Raw genomic sequence first — 19,471 nt, forward strand, 5'->3', positions numbered from 1 at the left:
ACATGTTTCAGTGGACAATGATATCATACTATTGAGAGTGGAGAGGCACTGCACATTCCTCACCTTATTGGAATTTTTATGAAATAATGTGAGACTACTGATATGTCAGTACAGATGGGAATTTGGTGATTAATTCTAAACGCATGTGCTTTGAGTATTTGTGCTGTTTTGTCAGTTAATTAAGGGACGATCAGGTGACTCGGGAGAAGTTCTTTGCGGACTCCCCAGGACAGTGCCTTGCCTCATACACTATGCATAAGGCGGATCTGGACTGGCAGGAAGCACGGACACATTTCCATACCAATAAGCAGCTAATACATTATTAATACCGCACCCCCCACTACCAAAACCTTGGGCACTGTCTCTTTCAGCTCATTAAGTACAGATGATATGAATTACAGGATGTCTCTGCCCTCCCTGCTGATACTCTGTTGAGGCTGAGAAAAATCAGACACCTCCATGTACACACACTTAATGTTAAGCTGTCCAAAACAATATTGATATTATTTCATTGTATACTGATATTATAAACTGAATTGAGTAAATAACTAAAATAAGTAAAGTGCTGATAATATTATTACATAAAACGACACCTTGGATTGTCCTCTGAGAAATAGTCAGTAGTTTATCAACCTAAAGCCTGGCGGAAAACCTCTCACTGGTCTTTCAAACCCAAGAAAAGATCTAAAAGCAAAAGATTCCAGCCAGCTTTGTTTCTTTGCAAAATCTCTTGAGAGACTCATGGTCCTCTGGATTCCATATACTACAGGTGGTCGGAGAACCTCATTGTATCTACATCTCAAATCTTGCTTTCTTTAAAATGTGGGATCCCCTGCATAAATGGAATGAAAACATAGGCAGCATTGTTTCCCTTTAGTTTTCACAGGGAAACATTGTCACCTATTCAAATTATTTATTTAGTTAGCTTGGAAGCCAAACTCTAGCACTTCTGGGGAGAGGGCATTTTGTCCATCCCTCTTGGCAGAAGTGATCTGAGTTCTTCAGATCTTTTGGTTTTCATCTCTGAACTTCTTTCTTTAGTTTGAACCATGAATGTTTGTTTGGATTAAGGTGTGGTGATTGAAATGATAGATTGAGAATTTATTCTGTACTTAACCACTTAATTGTACATTTGCATGAATACTTTTCATCACTGTCATGCTGGAATGTCCATTTTCAACCAAGCTTCAGCTTTTGGCAGAGGGAACCAGGTTTTTATCTGAAATGTCTTAGTATGCATTGTAGTTCACATTACGGCCTACGGTACCCGTAGACCATGTTTCACAGTGGGCATCCTTATATATTGTCATCAATAAACACACAAATAAACCTTCCTTTTAACACATGTCCAGTGACTAATTGTTTTTATTTAATACATTTTTTTAACTTCTGGTATAATCTCACCACTATACAGTAGCCTTCATTTACCTTCTGTAAGGGACATAAGCATAGCTGAGTATCACAGCAGGAATTGTTGGTCTATAATTGTCTTGACTTAGGTCTGTATGCCATTTGGGTAGGAAAATTCAAATTAGAATATACAAATAAGCTGAAACAGTTTATTGAGTAAACATGCATTCTGCTATGAGTGACTATGAGTAAACACTACTGTCCACACAGTGGAAGAAAATACCGAGGCGAGGAAATGTATCCAGCAAACCCACACATCCCAGGCATTAACTTGCAGCTTTGACATAAACGGAACAACATCCAGCTGTGGTGACTTCTTCTACCACCAATGGACACAGCTAAGTCTTTCACCTGCACCACCAGACGAGAAGGACAGTTATGCGACTTCGCTGGATTATGAAGAATACACCACATGATGGCAGAGGCAAGTCCCTCACTCACAATTAATGGTGAGGTCTGTCCAATTCTACAAATAACAATTGGAAACTCTTAAAACAGGACTAAGATCTATAATTAGTAGTAGTAATCATAGTAGTTAACTGTATATAATTCACTGATATGCAAGACTAATGAAAATTAGACTGGGAGGAAGTAACAGCTGCAAAGGATAAGAACAGATCAATACCGAATCATTGAACTACTGTATTTTATCTCGGCTAGTAACTGAATTGTACAAATTAACAATTCAAAATTTGTAGTTACATTCTGGGCAAAACCAATTACATAAAATCTTACAATAAAAAATCTTCATGTTTTGAGTACAACGGATACGTTGCTATTTCTGTTCACACATGACCTTGGCTAAGGTTTGCTAATTCTAGTTTTTATCCAGCATGGGCATCCTGTATGACAGTTGGTTTGGAATCAGAAGTCGTGAAAGAGGCCAAAGGAGTGTATAGAGTCCAATCATAGTCTAACAAGCCAAACAGTTAACAATGTGCCTTATGTTGACTTTCCTTTCAATGTTATTTTGGGCTACGAAAGTTTTGTCAAATTATTAAGAGTTCTTTATGTCAACTGTTGTGCCCAAACTAATTACGTTTTAAAAATGCAAATGAACCTAGTTACTATAATCTGCTTGCTTAATGTTACTTTAAAACAACACCGAAAACACTTCGTTGTCACCATTGTTTTTAGTGTGAAATTAAATTATCATTAACTATCATCGAGAACGTTGATTAATTACCTTTTGACTAGTTAATTGCAGATCTTTCGCCTTTTAGATGTATGGTTCCAAACCGGTCAGAACCAAATTAAGTAACAGCTGATACTGTTTAAGCAAATGTGTATCATGTCTATTTGCCTATGTACTTTAACACTGGTTATCCGACATAAATGCAATACAATAATAGGCTAGTGACCATTAAAACATAGACCTACACAAAACTAAAATGTAATAGCCTTCTACCCACATTATGCATGGCATTATATTGTTGCCACTGTCATTAAGATACTTTCAAGAAGACGTTTTAGTGAAATGCCTCAGATCCAGACGACATTTCGATGCGGTTTGACGTTTAACACTGTCTTGATCCTCTTCTTGTAAGTCACTTTGGATAAAAGCGTCTGCCAAATAAATAAATATAAATGTACATGTACATGCTGGCGTTCACTTTTGAATTCTCCCAGTGTCTTCACTTTTGAAAGCATTTTAATAATCCCCGAATTCCATGTAAATGACTGAAAGTCATAGAACCTGTTTAGTTAGCCGTGACCAGTAGCTGGCTACATTTAGCTAGCTAGCAAGGTGACATACATCCGTCGAAATGTTTCCAACATAACAAAGTTGCAATTCTACTTCTTACGAAAATGAGGTGGAGGGAACGCTTTGGATTTCACAAACTGTTAGGTAAATGACATCAGAACCGAAAATGACTTAAAGTGTATGATGTCATAACCGCAAATAAGCACAGTGGACTTTTCGTCCTCAATCCAGATTCAGCAACGTACCTTAAATATAATTTAAGCACAGAAGTGATGTCATAACATGTTAGATGCCTGCAGTGGTGTACCGTAATTATAAATTGGCACGTCCTGGGCTCTGTTTGCCGTCCGTAGCAGGCTGTGTTGCTGATAATAGCAACATAAAAGAACTGATAGATCTTGGAGGCACGTAACCCACTGTTTTGCTAGTTGAAAGCAGATGAAACCGTGTTAGTCAAAATAAGAGACATTTCTCATTTGCGAAGAGTCAGTGGAAAGCTGTCTCTTTGATTAGCCCTACTCCATATGTACATTGGACAACAACATTGGAAATCTTTTTTTGTTTGTTTTTTAATTATGCTGGAAGGAAAATTATGTTTGCAGTTTACGTTACCATTCCCTGATTGCAAGAAAACTGGCAAGAAATTAGCAATAATGGTAATTAGCTAATTAAAATGCAGCATCCTGCAGCACTAGCACCTGTTGTACCGTTAAGAATTGTAAATGGAGGGTCAGTCCTGGCTCTTAAAGGCTAGAGTTTCCTCCACTACAGTTTTTAAAGATTATGTGTACAGTGAACTAGGAGTTAGGGGTTATTGAATCAAAGCACAACTTGGTTGGATCATAACTTAATAGTTTTAATAACTTAATCTTTTGATCATAATTTACACAACATTTTGATTGATTGATTTTTTTTTTGTACTGAAGCAACATTTTCTTCAGATTTAAAGGCCACTTTGTATATTGATTATAGTTACCTCTAAATTTCCTTTCTCCTCTAGTTCCTCATACTGTAGTCCTGTTTGCAATCTCATAAACTAGTAAACAATGTGATTCACATAAGATAACAATTTACTTACAGTAGCAATTCCAGCTGTGTACTATGTTATAACTGTGTATTAGTAAATGACACAGAATCATGTAAGATCTGAAAATAACCAGAATCAAAGTGAGAGATACTCCTCAGAATCACAAAAGTGCAACTTTCCAAAAGGATAAAGAATGTGCAGGACTTTCTTCTTTATGTATTAATGTCTGGGTCCTGTTTAGATTCAAAATATAATTTCAGTATTCTTTTTACTTTCAGAACCTTGGTAAAGTCATCAGCTACCTGAGAATTTTGGGAACGGCGTTGTTCGGGGTCTTAATTCTTCTGGGACTCTCTGCGGCTTACATCATGGGGTACCAGTTTTTCACGACCCCGGGTGACTACTTCTCGTTTGGGCTGTATGGGTTGATTTTGCTTGTGCACCTCACCATACAGAGCACCTTTGCTCTGCTGGAGCACAGGAAAATGAAACGGCTCCTGGGAGTGCCCATTGACATGAGCAAACGGTTTGCCTTGTGTATTGCTGCCTACCAGGAGAACCCCAACTACCTGCGAAAGTGCCTGATTTCTGTCAAGAGGCTGACTTACCCCAGTGTAAAGGTGATTATGGTGATTGATGGGAATAGTGAAGATGACAGCTACATGATGGAGATCTTTCAGGAAGTCATGGGCGGCGAAGAAACAGTCACGTACATCTGGAAAAGCAACTACCACCAGAAAGGGTCGGACGAGAGCGACGAGGCCTACATGGAGAGCCTGGAGCACATGTCAGCACTGGTCCAGGGGAACCAATGCGTGTGTATCATGCAGAAGTGGGGCGGGAAGAGAGAGGTCATGTACACAGCCTTCAAGGCCCTTGGGAACAGTGTGGACTATGTGCAAGTATGTCTAACCGGGGTGGCTTGGCAAAATGCGCTACATCCCTCAAGACAGTCATTTTGTAGGGGACCAGGATAAAATCATTTCCAGAAAAGCCACACCTTATTTTAAGGGCCTTCCTTATAAGTGACATCAAATGATACACATACACCCCTTCCCCACATCCATAAAATTCTTCAGAAATTTATTAACGCTTGTCAGACATAGAGTCAGACCTAGAGTAGCTGTAATCAACGACTAAATGAGGATATTGGCCAAATGTGTAGTCAAGTCCAGCTACTGAGTTGATGATGGTTTTGTGACTCTCAGGTGTGTGACTCGGACACTGTGCTGGACCCAGCGTGCTCTGTGGAGATGATGAAGGTGCTGGAAGAGGACCCCATGGTGGGCGGAGTTGGGGGTGATGTGGAGGTATCCACAGCATCTGTTCAGATAATAAGCAGATGAATGGGGCAGCAGTGTAGCATAGTGGAAAGGAGCAGGACTCATAACTGAAAGGTTGTCAGCTCAGTTCCCTGCTTGGGCACTGTTGGGCAAGGTAGTTAACAAAGAACTGCCTCAGGAAATATCCAACTGTATAAATGGGCGACATGTAAAAACTTGCAATCTATGTGAGTCCCTCTGGTTAAGAGCATCTGCTAAATGACAATAATGTAATGTAATGCAATGAATGTCATGTACGCAGATGGCCTTGGAGGATGTTCCAAGCCAAAATTCAAGAGAAGTCCTAACATCCAGAGGGGGCTAGTATGTAGTGAGTATTCATATGAGCATTTAGTTAATGCTTTGTTGTTGGACCAAAAGCCCTGACCAAAAACATGGGATAACAGGTGAAACTCACAAACAAACATCACAATCCCTTTTTTGGTTGGTTTCAACTTGTTCTGTTGTGGTCCTCCCGCAGATTCTGAACAGATATGAGTCGTGGGTCTCCTTCCTCAGCAGCGTCCGGTACTGGATGGCTTTCAACGTGGAGCGGGCATGCCAGTCCTTCTTCGGCTGCGTCCAGTGCATCAGTGGGCCCCTGGGGATGTACAGGACCTCCCTCCTGCTCAGCTTCCTGGAGGACTGGTACAATCAGACCTTCATGGGCAGCCACTGCAGCTTCGGGGACGACCGCCACCTCACCAACCGCGTCCTCAGCATGGGCTACGCCACTAAGTACACCAACCGGTCCAAGTGCCTGACGGAGACCCCCGCCACGTACCTCCGCTGGCTGAACCAGCAGACCCGGTGGAGCAAGTCCTATTTCCGCGAGTGGCTGTACTCCGCCATGTGGTTCCACAAGCACCACCTGTGGATGACCTACGAGGCGGTGATCACCGGCTTCTTCCCCTTCTTCCTCATCACCACCGCCATCCGCCTGGTCTTCAACGGCCGGCTGTGGGACATCCTCCTCTTCCTGCTCATGGTCCAGCTGGTGGCGCTCATCAAGGCCTCTCTGGCCAGCTGGCTCCGGCGCAACATCGTCATGCTCTTCATGTCCTTCTACTCAGTGCTGTACATGTCTAGCCTCCTCCCAGCCAAGATTTTTGCCTTAGTGACTATAAACAAATCTGGGTGGGGGACGTCGGGGAGGAAGAACTTAGTGGTAAATTTTGTGGGCTTCATCCCTATATCTATCTGGTTCACGATATTCATCATTGGCATTATCTACACGTTCGTGGACGAAATGGAGCATGTCTTTCCGATGTCTGAGATGACAATTGTAGCCATTGGCACCGCAGTGTACATCAGCTATTGGGTCATACTGTGCGTTCTGTACAAAGTCATGGTCTCCAAGTGGAGGAGGAGAGAGCAGCAGTATGACACAGTGCTGGATGTATGAAGTTATTTCTCTCCCCTTCTCAGGGTTTAGCATACTTCATGCACAACCTGGACACAATGCACAATGGACATGATGCGGCTCTGTCTACCTGTGTAAGGTAATTGTTTCATGACCTGCTGGAGACAGGAATCCATGTGTTTTATATTAAATAATGCACAGTTCATCTCTGATGTTTGATTGAGTACTGGACACTTTGAAAACCTTTTTTTTTTAACTGTTAGTGAGTTTTATAATTTAGACTTTAATTTTTATTATGTCTACACAGCTGTTGTTGCTGCCATGTTGTATATTCTGTGGTTCTCTTTTGTAATACTGCACATTAATTATTTGTTTTATTTCAGTATTTCACCTGCAATGAAACTTGTGAAACAGTTGTACTAGCTCACAGTTTAGCCTGAATCCAGACCGAACATAAACAATAGTCACGAGGAGAAGTTATCTTAACTTGGTGTATACAACTTGCAGTTTTATCCCATATGCCATATCCCATATACCTCATAAGGTTCCGTAAGGTGCACTTTTGCTGTATTTTAAACGTTTATCCATCATATGTCTACTTTCTTTTATATTGTATTTTGTTTATTTATAATAAAATATAAACATGACCTCTGCAAGAGTAACTGTGACATTAAATTTTGCCATACTAAAAGTGCCAAATTGTGAATTTCAGAAACCCATGGTTAGATTAAGCAATGTTTACCATGCTATTTTTTAAATTACCACAAGGTGGGAGTACAGCATAATCATGAATTCCACAGTGAAGGCGTTTTGTACGACGTTTTTCCCCTTGGCAAAACAGCCCCTAAAAGCAAGTGCATTGTTATGATATGCTTTTTCATATCACTCATATTAACATCGCTGCTTGTGGATGTCTGTGGATTCCAAGTGCTTTACAAACCATTCACAGAAAACATCTGTGCTTTATGAAAGCTGATGTAAATCAGTGCATGTGTGTGATGTGAAACGTGTGTGATGAAACATGCACGCATGCACTTTGACAGTGTGACGCTGCCTCCATGACTACTTCATAAAAAACACTCAATTTCCATAATGACACTTTGTAAAGTTGTAAGGTCCCTCTGTTGAAAATCATGCAAATTTCAAAGGAATAATCATGATGTAATGTGTGCGTCTGTTTTTCTGCAGCCAGCATGGCATTTCTCCACCGTAAAGGGGCAGACAGTAAGCTATGTGCAGCCAGCATTAGCAGGACTTTTAACGATGTGCAGCACGAATCAAGGCAAGCTGAGAGATTGAGGTGCAGGGAGTAAGTGGAGACCATGTGTGTGTGTGTGTAGGTGTGTGTGTGTGTGTGTACGTGTTATGTGTTGGGAACAAAATCATGAAGGGAAAAATCACTTGTTGGTGTGGTGACTCTTTTATTTTATCCATGTTCAAGACAAACCAACAGATAAAGTGTAGCCATGAAAACAGTTAACTCAGAGAAATGCTGAATTATGAAGACAAAATTCATATTCTAAGAACTGAAATATTCTTGTCAAGATGAATTTGCTCAGAATATAATAGTTTCATGGCACATAAACTGCCCAACAGTAAATTCTGAGATATTTAGCATCAGCAACCTTTTAAGTCAGTGACACAATTTCTGGAATGCTCCCAATGTTATGTAAGATTCTTCACAATTTAACAGAACTGAACTTTTTAAAAACAACACCATGCACTTGAAATTACCGTGTGTGTTTTAGAACAGAGCAGGCGGCGGACAAGTTGAATCTATTGTGTTACATCAGGCGCGAAAGTGTTTGACCAGCAGGTTCCAGCCCTGAGGGCGTAAAATCTGGAGCGTGATCAGTCATCTCTATCACCTGTGACTGTTTCAGCTGTCAATCATGATTATCCCTGAGGACAAAGGGGGCGGAGCAGGGGAAGGGGCCGCTTTAGAAGCATGACTTCAGTTGCCATGCTCCCTGTGACCTAGTGGCTCTGCTCTGTCCTGTAGATTCTTTAATGAAAATTTTGCAGATATGACTGATGAATGACAGTGCAGACCAGAGAGGGTTCTAAATTCCAATCGTTTATCTGTCCGTGCTGTGGAGTGTGAAGGAGACACACCTCATGGTATTCTGGCCACACGGTAAATTGAATGGAGAGCCTACAATTTTCATAGCAGTCTTGTATAACTCACAGTATAATGCCACATATTTAAATGTTATTATTCATGTAATTCATGCCTGCAGAAATGAATGATTCCTTTTGCCGCAGGCTAATTAAATGTCCTCAACCTGTCCTCATTTGTCTGACCGAAGAAGAAGACACAATATATGTAAAGGTATGTGGCGGACATGACAAATCTCATTCTGCCCTGTCACCTAAGGCGAAATTCTTTAGCTAGCGCTGAGATAGCTCTTCAGCTGCATTTTAGGCTGCCAGCCCTCTGAGGATGAGAGCAGTGTCTTGGCAAGAGGCTGAAGTGGACTGGTGGGATCAGATCCTGTGAATATGTGCACTCAAGTGAGTCTTTGGCTTTGGAGTTAAAGGTAATTCACACTGCAGAGAGAGTTATGGGAAGAGCGGTTGCCATTGCTTACTAAAGACAGGTTACACACAAGGAAAGACTCTATCGGACAATGCATGCCGGATGCGGTCATGTGGCTCCTTATTAGCTTCAGGTTCTGATGGGATCATACTGGAGTGATGCCTCAGATGAAGGCCTTGCTTATTAGGGTGTGGTCCTTTTCAATGGGTACTCAAGAGGTATAAATAGATCCTTAGTTTTATTTATTGACTTATTTAGACCAGGAATAATATATGGTTAAACCCATGCTGAGTTCAGTTAAACAGTTTGAACCTGACCTTGAGTGAAGTTCGGAGATCCTTGGAGTGTTATTAACTGTACGTAAGTGTACTGTATGTAATCTGTGTGTAAGTATGAAATCAGATATGAAAGGCAGATAAACTGTAGCTTTCACAGGCTGAGGGTAAGTTGTCCTACAATTCATGTTAGAATGAGGTCTGCTGCGTTCCATCTGAGCACACCCGGAGGGATGGTGCAAGTCAGAGCGTCCCAGCTCTGTCAATCGGAGCCCACTGTGGTGAAGCACAAGCCAGTGCACGTTTCTGCAGCCTACTGTAACAAAATACAAAAAAATCCACGCAGTGATGCTGCAGGAGGAGTCTGTTTCTAAGTACAGTTTTTTCACCTTTGATTTTTAAGAATGGCCACACCTCAGGGAATCTCTTGCACTTTTGAAAACTACCCACAGAGGGCACTGTGGCATCATTCTCAAAAAAAAAGAAAAAGATAGCAATTCTTCAGATTTCCCGACAATGTGCCCCCAGCTCTTCTTATGAAGTGATGAACATTTTTGAAAGCAGAGTAAAATAGGTGATTAACGATATAAAGAAAAATCAAATACTGAATAAAACATTTGAACAAAGTTTCACCTTTGTGTCAGATAAAGTAATTTAGAAGAAAGCCTCAGACTGCATTTACATGTAAAGGAAAATTTTGTGTCTCTCGTGAAACGTGGTGGTAACGTGATCCAGGATGCCATTGCCATCAGTATAAATCAAATAAACAGTCGTCTCATCTGAGTTTTTAAAATTGTAATAATGACTCATTCCATCATAATAGATCGGTACACAAATAGACAGATAGATGTAGGCTAAGTCATGCCAATCATGAAATATAAGAGGTAGCCTACTCAAGTCCTCTATAGCCTACTGTTTTCTTTTTCCAGCAGGAATAAAAAGCTCACGGTATTCTCTGTCTGTCTTTTACACTGCTATCTATGCTTTGAGATCCGTTGCCCCAGAGCAAGGCTCATGTGCAAACTCATAAAACTTTCATGACTCCCTAGGTAAATGAACTCCCATTAATGTAATAGATGCCCTTCTTTGGCACTGGCTCTCACATTTCAAGGGCAGAGAATATACTCAGATTATTGTGCAAAATGATCACGTCAGGGCGAAGAGACATTTCGGTCATTGAAATAAAAACTTTTGCGGTACACTGACAATGGCCAATATTGAATGAATCCCATTGGAAATCGGATACTTGTTGGTACCGTTTCATGTGCGAGAGATTTATGTGTGAAAGACCACTTAAATTTTTACATAAGCCCTCAAAGATTCAGGAATGCAGGGAGACCTTGCTCTTATCCTACATGCTTGTGGCATCCTTATAGCCTAATACCGCTCTGAAAATATGACTCTGGTATGCGCCTTTAAATTTCATGGCTGTTAGCTCTGACAGTTAGAGCAGGTTAGCAAAACACCTGCCACACTGTATCAGTCTAGAGAGGACTTTTTTTTCATCTGACCTAAATACTTTGTAACCCAGTTTTGATCATGATATGACTTGCCTGGGAAAAAGTGAGAATGTTTCACCCAGCGCAGAGACCACAGGAATGGTGGCGAAAGACCGCCCATGATGCTTTCGCAGAGTTTAGCGGCGGGGGAGAGTCGCACTGTATAATCGAGGCAGCACTTATCACACGAGGGAGCCTGGATTTATGAACACGGTGCGGACAGCACCCCCGCTGGTGATCCGGGGTACGCCTTTGAAGCTGGGCTCACGACGGGTGCCAGGCTAACTTGCTGGTCCAGTCCGCTCACCGGAACGAGGTGTCGCATTCCGCGCGATAGCGAAAGAGCTGTAATGTAAAAGATCGGCGTCTCATTCAACACTATTGCTCTGCCCACATGTTCTGTGTACAGATTTCACACTGATACACATCAAATGAGCCTTCCCAGTTGTAGAAAACATAATTAAAAACGACCTGATTTCCCCTGCGCAGTAGCGCTGGGTTGTAAATGAAATGGAGACATCACGCCCGTATCATATTCTGACACACGCACACTGTGAGAACTGTCAGACAGATCTCGCTGTGCTGACTGAGAGGGGACAGTCGCGCAGAGCTGGTGTCTGGGTACAGAGCCCCGCTGCCCAGCCTGGTTTGTGGACTCTCAGTCCTATAATTAGCGGCGGACCCGGGGACGTTCCGGAGTGTCAGCGTGCGGCGGCGTGTAATTACGCACTTCATCAGGAGGCAGAGGAGCTCATTAGCATAATGAAGCTGGCAGATAACACAAAGTTTCTGTCACACTCTCTCGAAAAGGCCCATCCTGTTGTGACGGTCTCCTGTGGTCAGAGCACGGGCGTGATCTACAGTACAGAGAGCCCTCTGCCAAAGGACCTTGCTTATAGATGCAAGCTACATGGCCCTTAATATGTACTCAGTATCTGTGAACAATATTACAATGCCCGTGAGACTTTAAAATAACATCTTTTTAATTTAAGCAGAACAGAACAATCCAATATGCTCATTTATTTATGTTATACCATGGTTCTGTCCCTACTTAATCATGAGTATAAATAAATAAAGAGGTCACTGTAAATTTGTTAAGGTATCAAATAAGCATACAAAAGTGGCATCGTGCTTTGTGTCTTGGTGGTTGGTTTGACAAGGAACAATAGTCTTGTAATGATACAGCTAGCTAGTGGCATAAACAAAATGTGTATGGTCCTCTGAAATGTTTAATGCATTGTGATACATAATGGTTTTACTGGTAAAGTCCAAGCATAAGTTGAACTAGCTATATCTCTTCTTTTTTAAGCAAGCCTGCCGGACCTGTCACTCAGCATGTGTGATCTTAATCTTGCACCCAGTAGCTAACTGTATTTAAAATGGGAATTGCAGCTTTCATGAAATTTTATGATAATGTACATGTAGAAGTGGATAATGATTAGTATAGGTGTAAATCTAGGTAAGCTCAACTGTTTTTTTCTCCAAAATGTTATGCTTGCAAAGAAAACCTATTATATATCATTCTACGTGTGTGTGTGTGTGTGTGTGTGTGTGTGTGTGTGTGTGTGTGTGTGTGTATGTCTGCATGTGCTTGCATTTTCCAAGAAGATTTTCACATTAACGTGAAAGTCAAGGCAATGTTGAGACAAACATAACACTAATGTTCATGGTTGTACTTTGTTTTTATTGGTTACAAAAAATGAAAATAAATTACTTTCTTGACTCCAAAGTTTCCAGATGGGATATTACATTGTGGCCGAATTAACTAACTTGTGGTTGAAGTTCTGAAAGGGGATTAGACCACAGGCCTAACTATTCACCACATGCACAATGTAAAAATGCCGCCCCCCCTTAAGGTGTGGATCATCTTCCAAGACACTGGTAGTGAACCCAAAAAGGCAGGAAAATATATTTCACAGATTAAGCCAGAGTAATTAACAGTGAGGATCTTATCCTACATCCTACATCACATCACAGCAACTTCATCAAATAGGTATCATGATAACACCTATTCTTTTGTGACAAAAACTGAAGTGACAAAAATAAATTTATTGTTCTTTAATTCCACAGCTGTTGTGGAACGCTATTTGTTGTTATGTAACCTTAATATACAATCCTTAGTGAGTGCTCTGTTGTGTCCTATGAAGACTCTAATTCATTTTTACCTTGACGTGAGGAATGACTGAATTTGAGCCTTACTGAAAACAAGGGTGCCACCATATTTAGGTGTGATTAAAATGAATCAAAACATGTAAAAATCACAATGTAGGACATTTCTCCCTAATAAATAACTCTGAAAAGCTCATTCTGAAATACTCTGAAATACCAATTAAATACAAATAATTGGTAAATATAACTTTTGGTAAAATTAAAATAAAATAACTGTGTATTACCAGACAACAAGTGCACAGAAATCTGGAGGAGACACGATTTATAAACAATTACACAAACTGTACAAATGTTCACCATGCTGTAAGGCATTTACAAAAGAAGCTTACAGCACATTAACAAACATAACATAAGCCATTTATACAATCAATGCTCTCACTGTCTCCAAAGCTTAATGCAACTCAAGAAAAAAAGGACTGAACTCTGTTGGTATAAAGTTGTCTTCTGCCCCCCAGTATCCCCACCTTTCTTAACCCTAAAGCTACCCCCCCCCCCCCCCCAAAAAAAAAAAAAAAAATCAGGCACTTTCATATTTGCCTCTGACAGCACACATGGTTGGTTCCTCCAGGAGCTGATGTAGTCATGAATCCTGTTCTATTTTGTTCTGCAGTCTTGCTTGAGTTCTTCAACTGAGCGTCCCTGACTTGCGGGAGAGTCTCTTCAGTCGTCCCTCCCTCTTGTTGGTGGGGCCGCTGTCCTTTTCAAACAGGCTTCTGGTTATACGCTGGATTCCCGGCGACCTTACTTCAATGGGGTCCTCAAAGGGGGAGGGGTCAGGCTGGACCGGGCGGGGGGCGGGGTAGTTGGGCTGGTAGTATTCGGATGGGTACACTCTGTACGGATCATAAGGGTCTTCGTCTTCGTCCTCGTTGCCGGTGGGGCCGTACGGTTGGTAGGTGTTGGGAGGCAATTGTACTAAGGGAACATCGCTGTCAGTTGGGCCACCACCATTTCCACCTTATAACCACCACCACCACCAAGTATATGGATTGGGTTAGTGTGACAAAACAGGAGGGAGCAGAGACATAGATGCACAACATTACTGACAACACCAGAGCAGCCAGGAAATACAGGTGTATGGGGTTAAACTGTAAGAGTGTTGCATGGATGGGATTAATCATTCTCTATAGTCGTTATAAATGCATTTGTACTACAGGGTTTCAATAACAGCATAGCTTTGAACAGGAAACAATCGTGCCAGTGGTGCATACAGTGATGATTAGGGTGAAGCCCTTCACCAAATGTGATTAAATAATTTGATGTGTGAAGAAAGGGGCTAGCTCACGTGAACCGGGTTGGAATACGGTCAGGCGAGTGCGAATGTTAGCCAGAGTTTCATATGGTTTTCGGATGGATATGAACCGCAGCCCCTGATGGTCGCAGGAGCTGGCGGTGAGGGCCGTCACTGACTGACAGCTGAAGACGGGACGGGACGCGGCGAGGGCCAAAAGACTCGGCTCCTCTCCCGGCTCCCCAGCTATAGCCTGTTTTTGTGTTTGTCAGGACAGAAGTGTGCTGACGGGCACTGGGAGAATGCTTCTTAGTAGTCATTCGCAAATGGTTGTTGGCCTTCAGTTAGCATCAGTAAGGCAAAGAGCAGGTGCCAAGACAAAGAAACAGAGAGAGATACACAGCACACATCAGTCAGGCTGACAAAATAATACCAACATGCTGCACGTTACAAACAACAGCCAAAAACTCATATCTGCTGATGACAGTGCCACTCGCAATGACAAATACCACAGGCCTTTCCAGCATTGTGCCGAAGTTTATCTCCCTAGTGGAAATGGGCGATAAAGACACACGACGCTTTGACCTTGGTACTCTGGGCGCGCACAAAGTCTTCTTACAGCAGCCTCCTCATGCACACATGCATGCATACTCAGCCTCAACAGTTCTAACCCACACTTGCATGGTATTATGTGAAGGATACAGAACAATCCTTCTGAAACAATTTACATGGCATGGTTTCTTCCTCAATAAGTTTATTGATGGCTGGATAATTTGATTCATGGAAAGGTCTGCATGGCCATATATCTTCCATCGTATCACTTTAAGACAGCTTTAGCCTATTTACAAATATCTTTTCATGAAAAGATATTCATAAATACATGCATCTTGCAGGTGATTAGAGATGTCAAAGTTATTGGCAGACATGTTTAAATGAACATAGTTCTTTGGACATTAATAGAGTACAAATCCCTAAATGATCAATTTAGAGATGTTGCTAACTGAATAGCCAATATATTTAAATCACCAAGAGTAAATTTAAATATATGATTACCTGGAGTGAAAATGCAAAAAAAGGGGGAATCAGCCAAACTGGAAAAACCATGCTTTAAAACAGATTTCTGTATCTTTGTATTTGTATTTTAAGATGCATATAGTGACAGTAAGCACAGTGGAGGCACAGTAGATGTGATGCAGATGAACTTGTTATCAGCTGGAGGGTGAACAGAAGATTGCACTGCTGTCTGGACTGCGCTGATACCACGCAGTAGATTGTCTTCTTGAAAGTTCCATGGCTCAGAGTTTGCAAAGGATTTAGAAGTTTTTATTGTATTTTGCAGGTTTCTAAAGTGTTTTTGGCGGGAAAATACCAATCTTTTTTATTGTCTGTAGAAGCTGGGGGAAATCTATTTTACAATTGTATTTTGTTAAGGTCAAGCCACACAATTAACTTGTTTGGATCACTTTATTAGTTATCTGAATGTGTCTCAATAACAGCACCATTGTATGCAGTGATGCTTTTCGTATTGTTAGAGCAGAGATCATGATTTAAAAATTTTGTACACATCCACTGTGACTACTGTTAGCACTGAATCTTAAAATACAGCGAGTGGCATTCAAGACATGACACAATTTACACCAGAAAGCACATGAAACACAGATGCTAGCTTTAATCAAAATGATAACCAACCTGCTGATCCAACAAGCACTTTAACATGAATGGACTTTTCATCAGCATTTTTGGCCAATGAAGTTGCATTGAAAAGATATGACTAGCAAGCTGGAAAACATTTTGATCAAACTCAAGGCTGTAGCTCGAACACAACAACACACAGGGAATGATGGATAAGTTTGCCACTTTATAAAAACGGGTCCTGGTGACGAATTCAAAGCTAAGGGTCAGAGGTCACAGAGGCGAGAGATAATTACCGTTGAAGCAGGAGTTCTGGTCGCAATATCCGGGCGGGCCAGCAGGACCGGTGGGGCCGGGAATGCCTGGTCGTCCCGCCGTTCCAGGGTTGCCCGGTCTGCCTGGTGGCCCCTGGCTGCCTGTTCGCCCCTCACCCGGTGGCCCTATAGAAATGAATCGCACATGTAAATGACCAGCAGCAAAACACTATGCTGTAGGCGGGACTCTTGGGGGGGGGGGGGGGGGGGGGTTGAAAGATGGAAGAGGAAGTAAACTGAATCCTGCTTGTCAGTCGTCCAGTAACTGTGTCTATATCCTGACTTTTCTGCAGATAAGAAACAGGTGGGCACTCATCCCCTGCTAGGTTCCCAATTTGTGTCTTTTTAACCCTTAGGTTCTCAGAGCATTGAAAAATTGTTATGAACACAAAGCAGTATTTTTTCAGACAAATAATGCAAAATTTCATTACATTACAGGTTTTTAGCAGACACTGTTATCCAGAGTGACTTCCATAGGTTACAATTTTATATCATGTTACCCATTCATCCAGCTGGATATTTACGGAGGCAATTCTGGGTTAAGTACCCTGCCCCAGGGTACAACAGCAGTGCCCCAGTGGGGAATCGACCCGGCAACCTTTTTGTTATGAGTCCTGCATCTTACTACTATGCTACACTGCTGTTCACTAATAACTCACTAAAAATTTGCTGAGCTGAACCCCTTGTCCAGGGTGACTTACACAGCTTAGAGTTGACAAACACACAGATTTCACTATCCAGTTCTACCTCTAAAAGAATCCAGGTTAAACTTAAAAATATAACAGCTGTCTCCCACACAATGGGGTTCATATCGACATTTGTATCAGCTCCCTGGTTGTAAGCCCAGTTTCACCACTACCCCTTTCTCCTAAACCACTCCTTATAGGTTGCAGATAAAAGCTACACAAGACAATCATGCTGACTATAAATATCATTTCATATTCTGCACAAGAACACACTGACAGCCCTGGAATTAAAAACAGATTGCGCTGATTCCTGTGTGTTTTCAGATGCCGTTGATATGTTCCAGATTTTTTCATTTGAGGGGAACACCTGGTAGAGGAAATCCCAGGGATCTGAGTCAGAAAGCACACATGGCATTATTAACATTATTTCACATTGTATAAGCTCGTCACTTTCAACTGAAGTGGGCTGTTCTCTTATTTAACCCTGAAAGTTAAAAGCATAAGTAGGTGGAATAAAATATATCAGGAACTATATTCATAAGAGATCCATACTCAGAGTATTCTTTGTAAAAATGAGGTGAAGAGGTGAAAGCATTGAGGCGTACTGTCTGCTACAGTGCTACAGCGAAATTATGTTATCATGTATGGTGTTGTATAAAATGTCAAGTGCAGATCTTCTGTGAAGAAAAGCTTGTTATTACTAAGGGCAAATCCTTGTCTCCTATTACTACTTACTGACACATAAAGTAATGGTCTGACACTGTTGCTCATTCAACTTGAATGGATACACTTCTGTTCTTTTGTGCTGGAAGTTGGTCTGGATAAGAGCGTCTGCTAATGTAATGTAATGTAAGGTAATAAGCAGGAATTTTGACATGTATTCTCTATAAAAAATCCTGTTAATTTTATACTCGTCCTCCATCTGCTAATTATTATAGACCTCCATGCATAAAACTGACAGTAACTAGCAGAGGGATTTCTGAGCATGGTGAGCCTCAAATGTGGACCCTCCGCTGATTACAACATCCCAAGAGCTGGCAAGGTCAGCAATGTCCCCCTTCTGACATGCTATGTATACGCAGTTATAAGACACAGTACCCACATAATGCACGTATCTACAAATATTGGTGCCTGGAATCTGCCCCTGCTGTTGTGTAACTGTATCAAAGTCATGTGAGGTGTAGCTTTTACCTGGAGGCCCTGAGGGCCCTCTGGGGCCCTGGATGCCCACACCTGGGCTCCCCTTCTCTCCCTTCTCTCCTGGGAACCCTGCACAGAGACACAACATCCATTTCACTATGGTGTGTAGGAACAATGCTTTTCCCTTCTTCTTATACTGAACCCAGTGTAACATGGTCACAATCTTTAACTATTAAGATTCAGCTTTGTTTACACATTTTTAATCTCTTGCACCTCAACCCAAAGGTAGTATGTTGGAACCTGAGATGCGGTGCGTTTTGGTGGTTAGTACCATCTGAAATGATCAGAGAATTTGATGGACCCATTTAGTTCTACTTTTCCAAGGATGGAACATAAATGGTTAAAACCATTTAATAAAGGACAAATTCCCCTTCGTCTACATTACTTTAAATTGTGTGTACTCAATTGTGCAACTGAACTGTGTTCACACTCTTCGACTGAAACAACCCACCCCAGATCTTGGCTACAGCAGTATGTGGTTATAGTGCTGAAGGTCCCTGTGCGGCTCATGCTGATGTAACACCAGGAAAGTGGCTGTCTCTGCAGGCTTGGCCATGCTGTGCCCTACCTCTCTCTCCTGGCTGACCGTTCTCTCCGTTGTTCCCCGGGAACCCTGGCCTGCCCGGAGGGCCCTGCTCACCCTGAGGCCCCGGGGGCCCCTGCCGCCCGGGCTCCCCTGGAGGCCCAGGCACAGTGCGCACAGAGGATGGCTGAATGGGGATGTGGTTGAGGATGGAGTTGTAGCGAGACATGTGACCTGAGGGAAACAACAGTATCATGACAAGGTGTCCTGGTGAAAGCGCATTACATGACCATTTTGCATACACGTCAGGCAATACTTTACCCATTTCTGCCATGACACTATAACAGATAGTAAATACAGAGACAATGAGTCTAACTGTGGGTTCCTATAGCATTCAGTGTAACATGCACATAATGACAGCAATCCTGAACATATAACTGAATATTCAACCACTTTAATTGTTATGCAGAGCTAATGTTTTACAGTTTCTTCAGCTCATGGATGGATTAGTCCTGTCCTTTTGTGGTCCAGCTGAGGTGTTTACATGAGAATTAATCTGTTATGGGGAATACTTAT

The 19,471-nt window shown here is 41.8% G+C and overlaps 2 protein-coding genes across 2 annotated transcripts in view; one reads left to right on the plus strand and one right to left on the minus strand.

The window, feature by feature from the left end:
- The first annotated feature begins 4,239 nt into the window (after positions 1–4,239).
- Positions 4,240–6,869, plus strand: LOC118769179 (hyaluronan synthase 2-like). The gene is made up of 4 exons (XM_036516206.1): positions 4,240–4,254; positions 4,421–5,044; positions 5,351–5,452; positions 5,946–6,869. The coding sequence occupies exons 1-4, from the start codon at positions 4,240–4,242 to the stop codon at positions 6,867–6,869; spliced, it is 1,665 nt and encodes a 554-aa protein (XP_036372099.1).
- Positions 6,870–13,863: 6,994 nt separating this feature from the next.
- Positions 13,864–19,471, minus strand: part of LOC118796486 (collagen alpha-1(XIV) chain-like) — a 67,674-nt gene continuing 62,066 nt past the window's right edge. The window contains exons 45-48 of the mRNA XM_036555392.1: positions 18,941–19,129; positions 18,364–18,441; positions 16,469–16,612; positions 13,864–14,266 (exon numbers count right to left, since the gene is read on the minus strand). Of these exons, the coding sequence (XP_036411285.1) occupies positions 13,935–14,266; positions 16,469–16,612; positions 18,364–18,441; positions 18,941–19,129 (743 nt within the window). The 3' untranslated portion in view covers positions 13,864–13,934. The remainder of the gene's footprint in view (positions 14,267–16,468; positions 16,613–18,363; positions 18,442–18,940; positions 19,130–19,471) is intronic.

The sequence above is a fragment of the Megalops cyprinoides genome, chromosome 21 (genome assembly GCF_013368585.1).
Source record: "Megalops cyprinoides isolate fMegCyp1 chromosome 21, fMegCyp1.pri, whole genome shotgun sequence".
Taxonomy (NCBI): Eukaryota; Metazoa; Chordata; class Actinopteri; order Elopiformes; family Megalopidae; genus Megalops; species Megalops cyprinoides.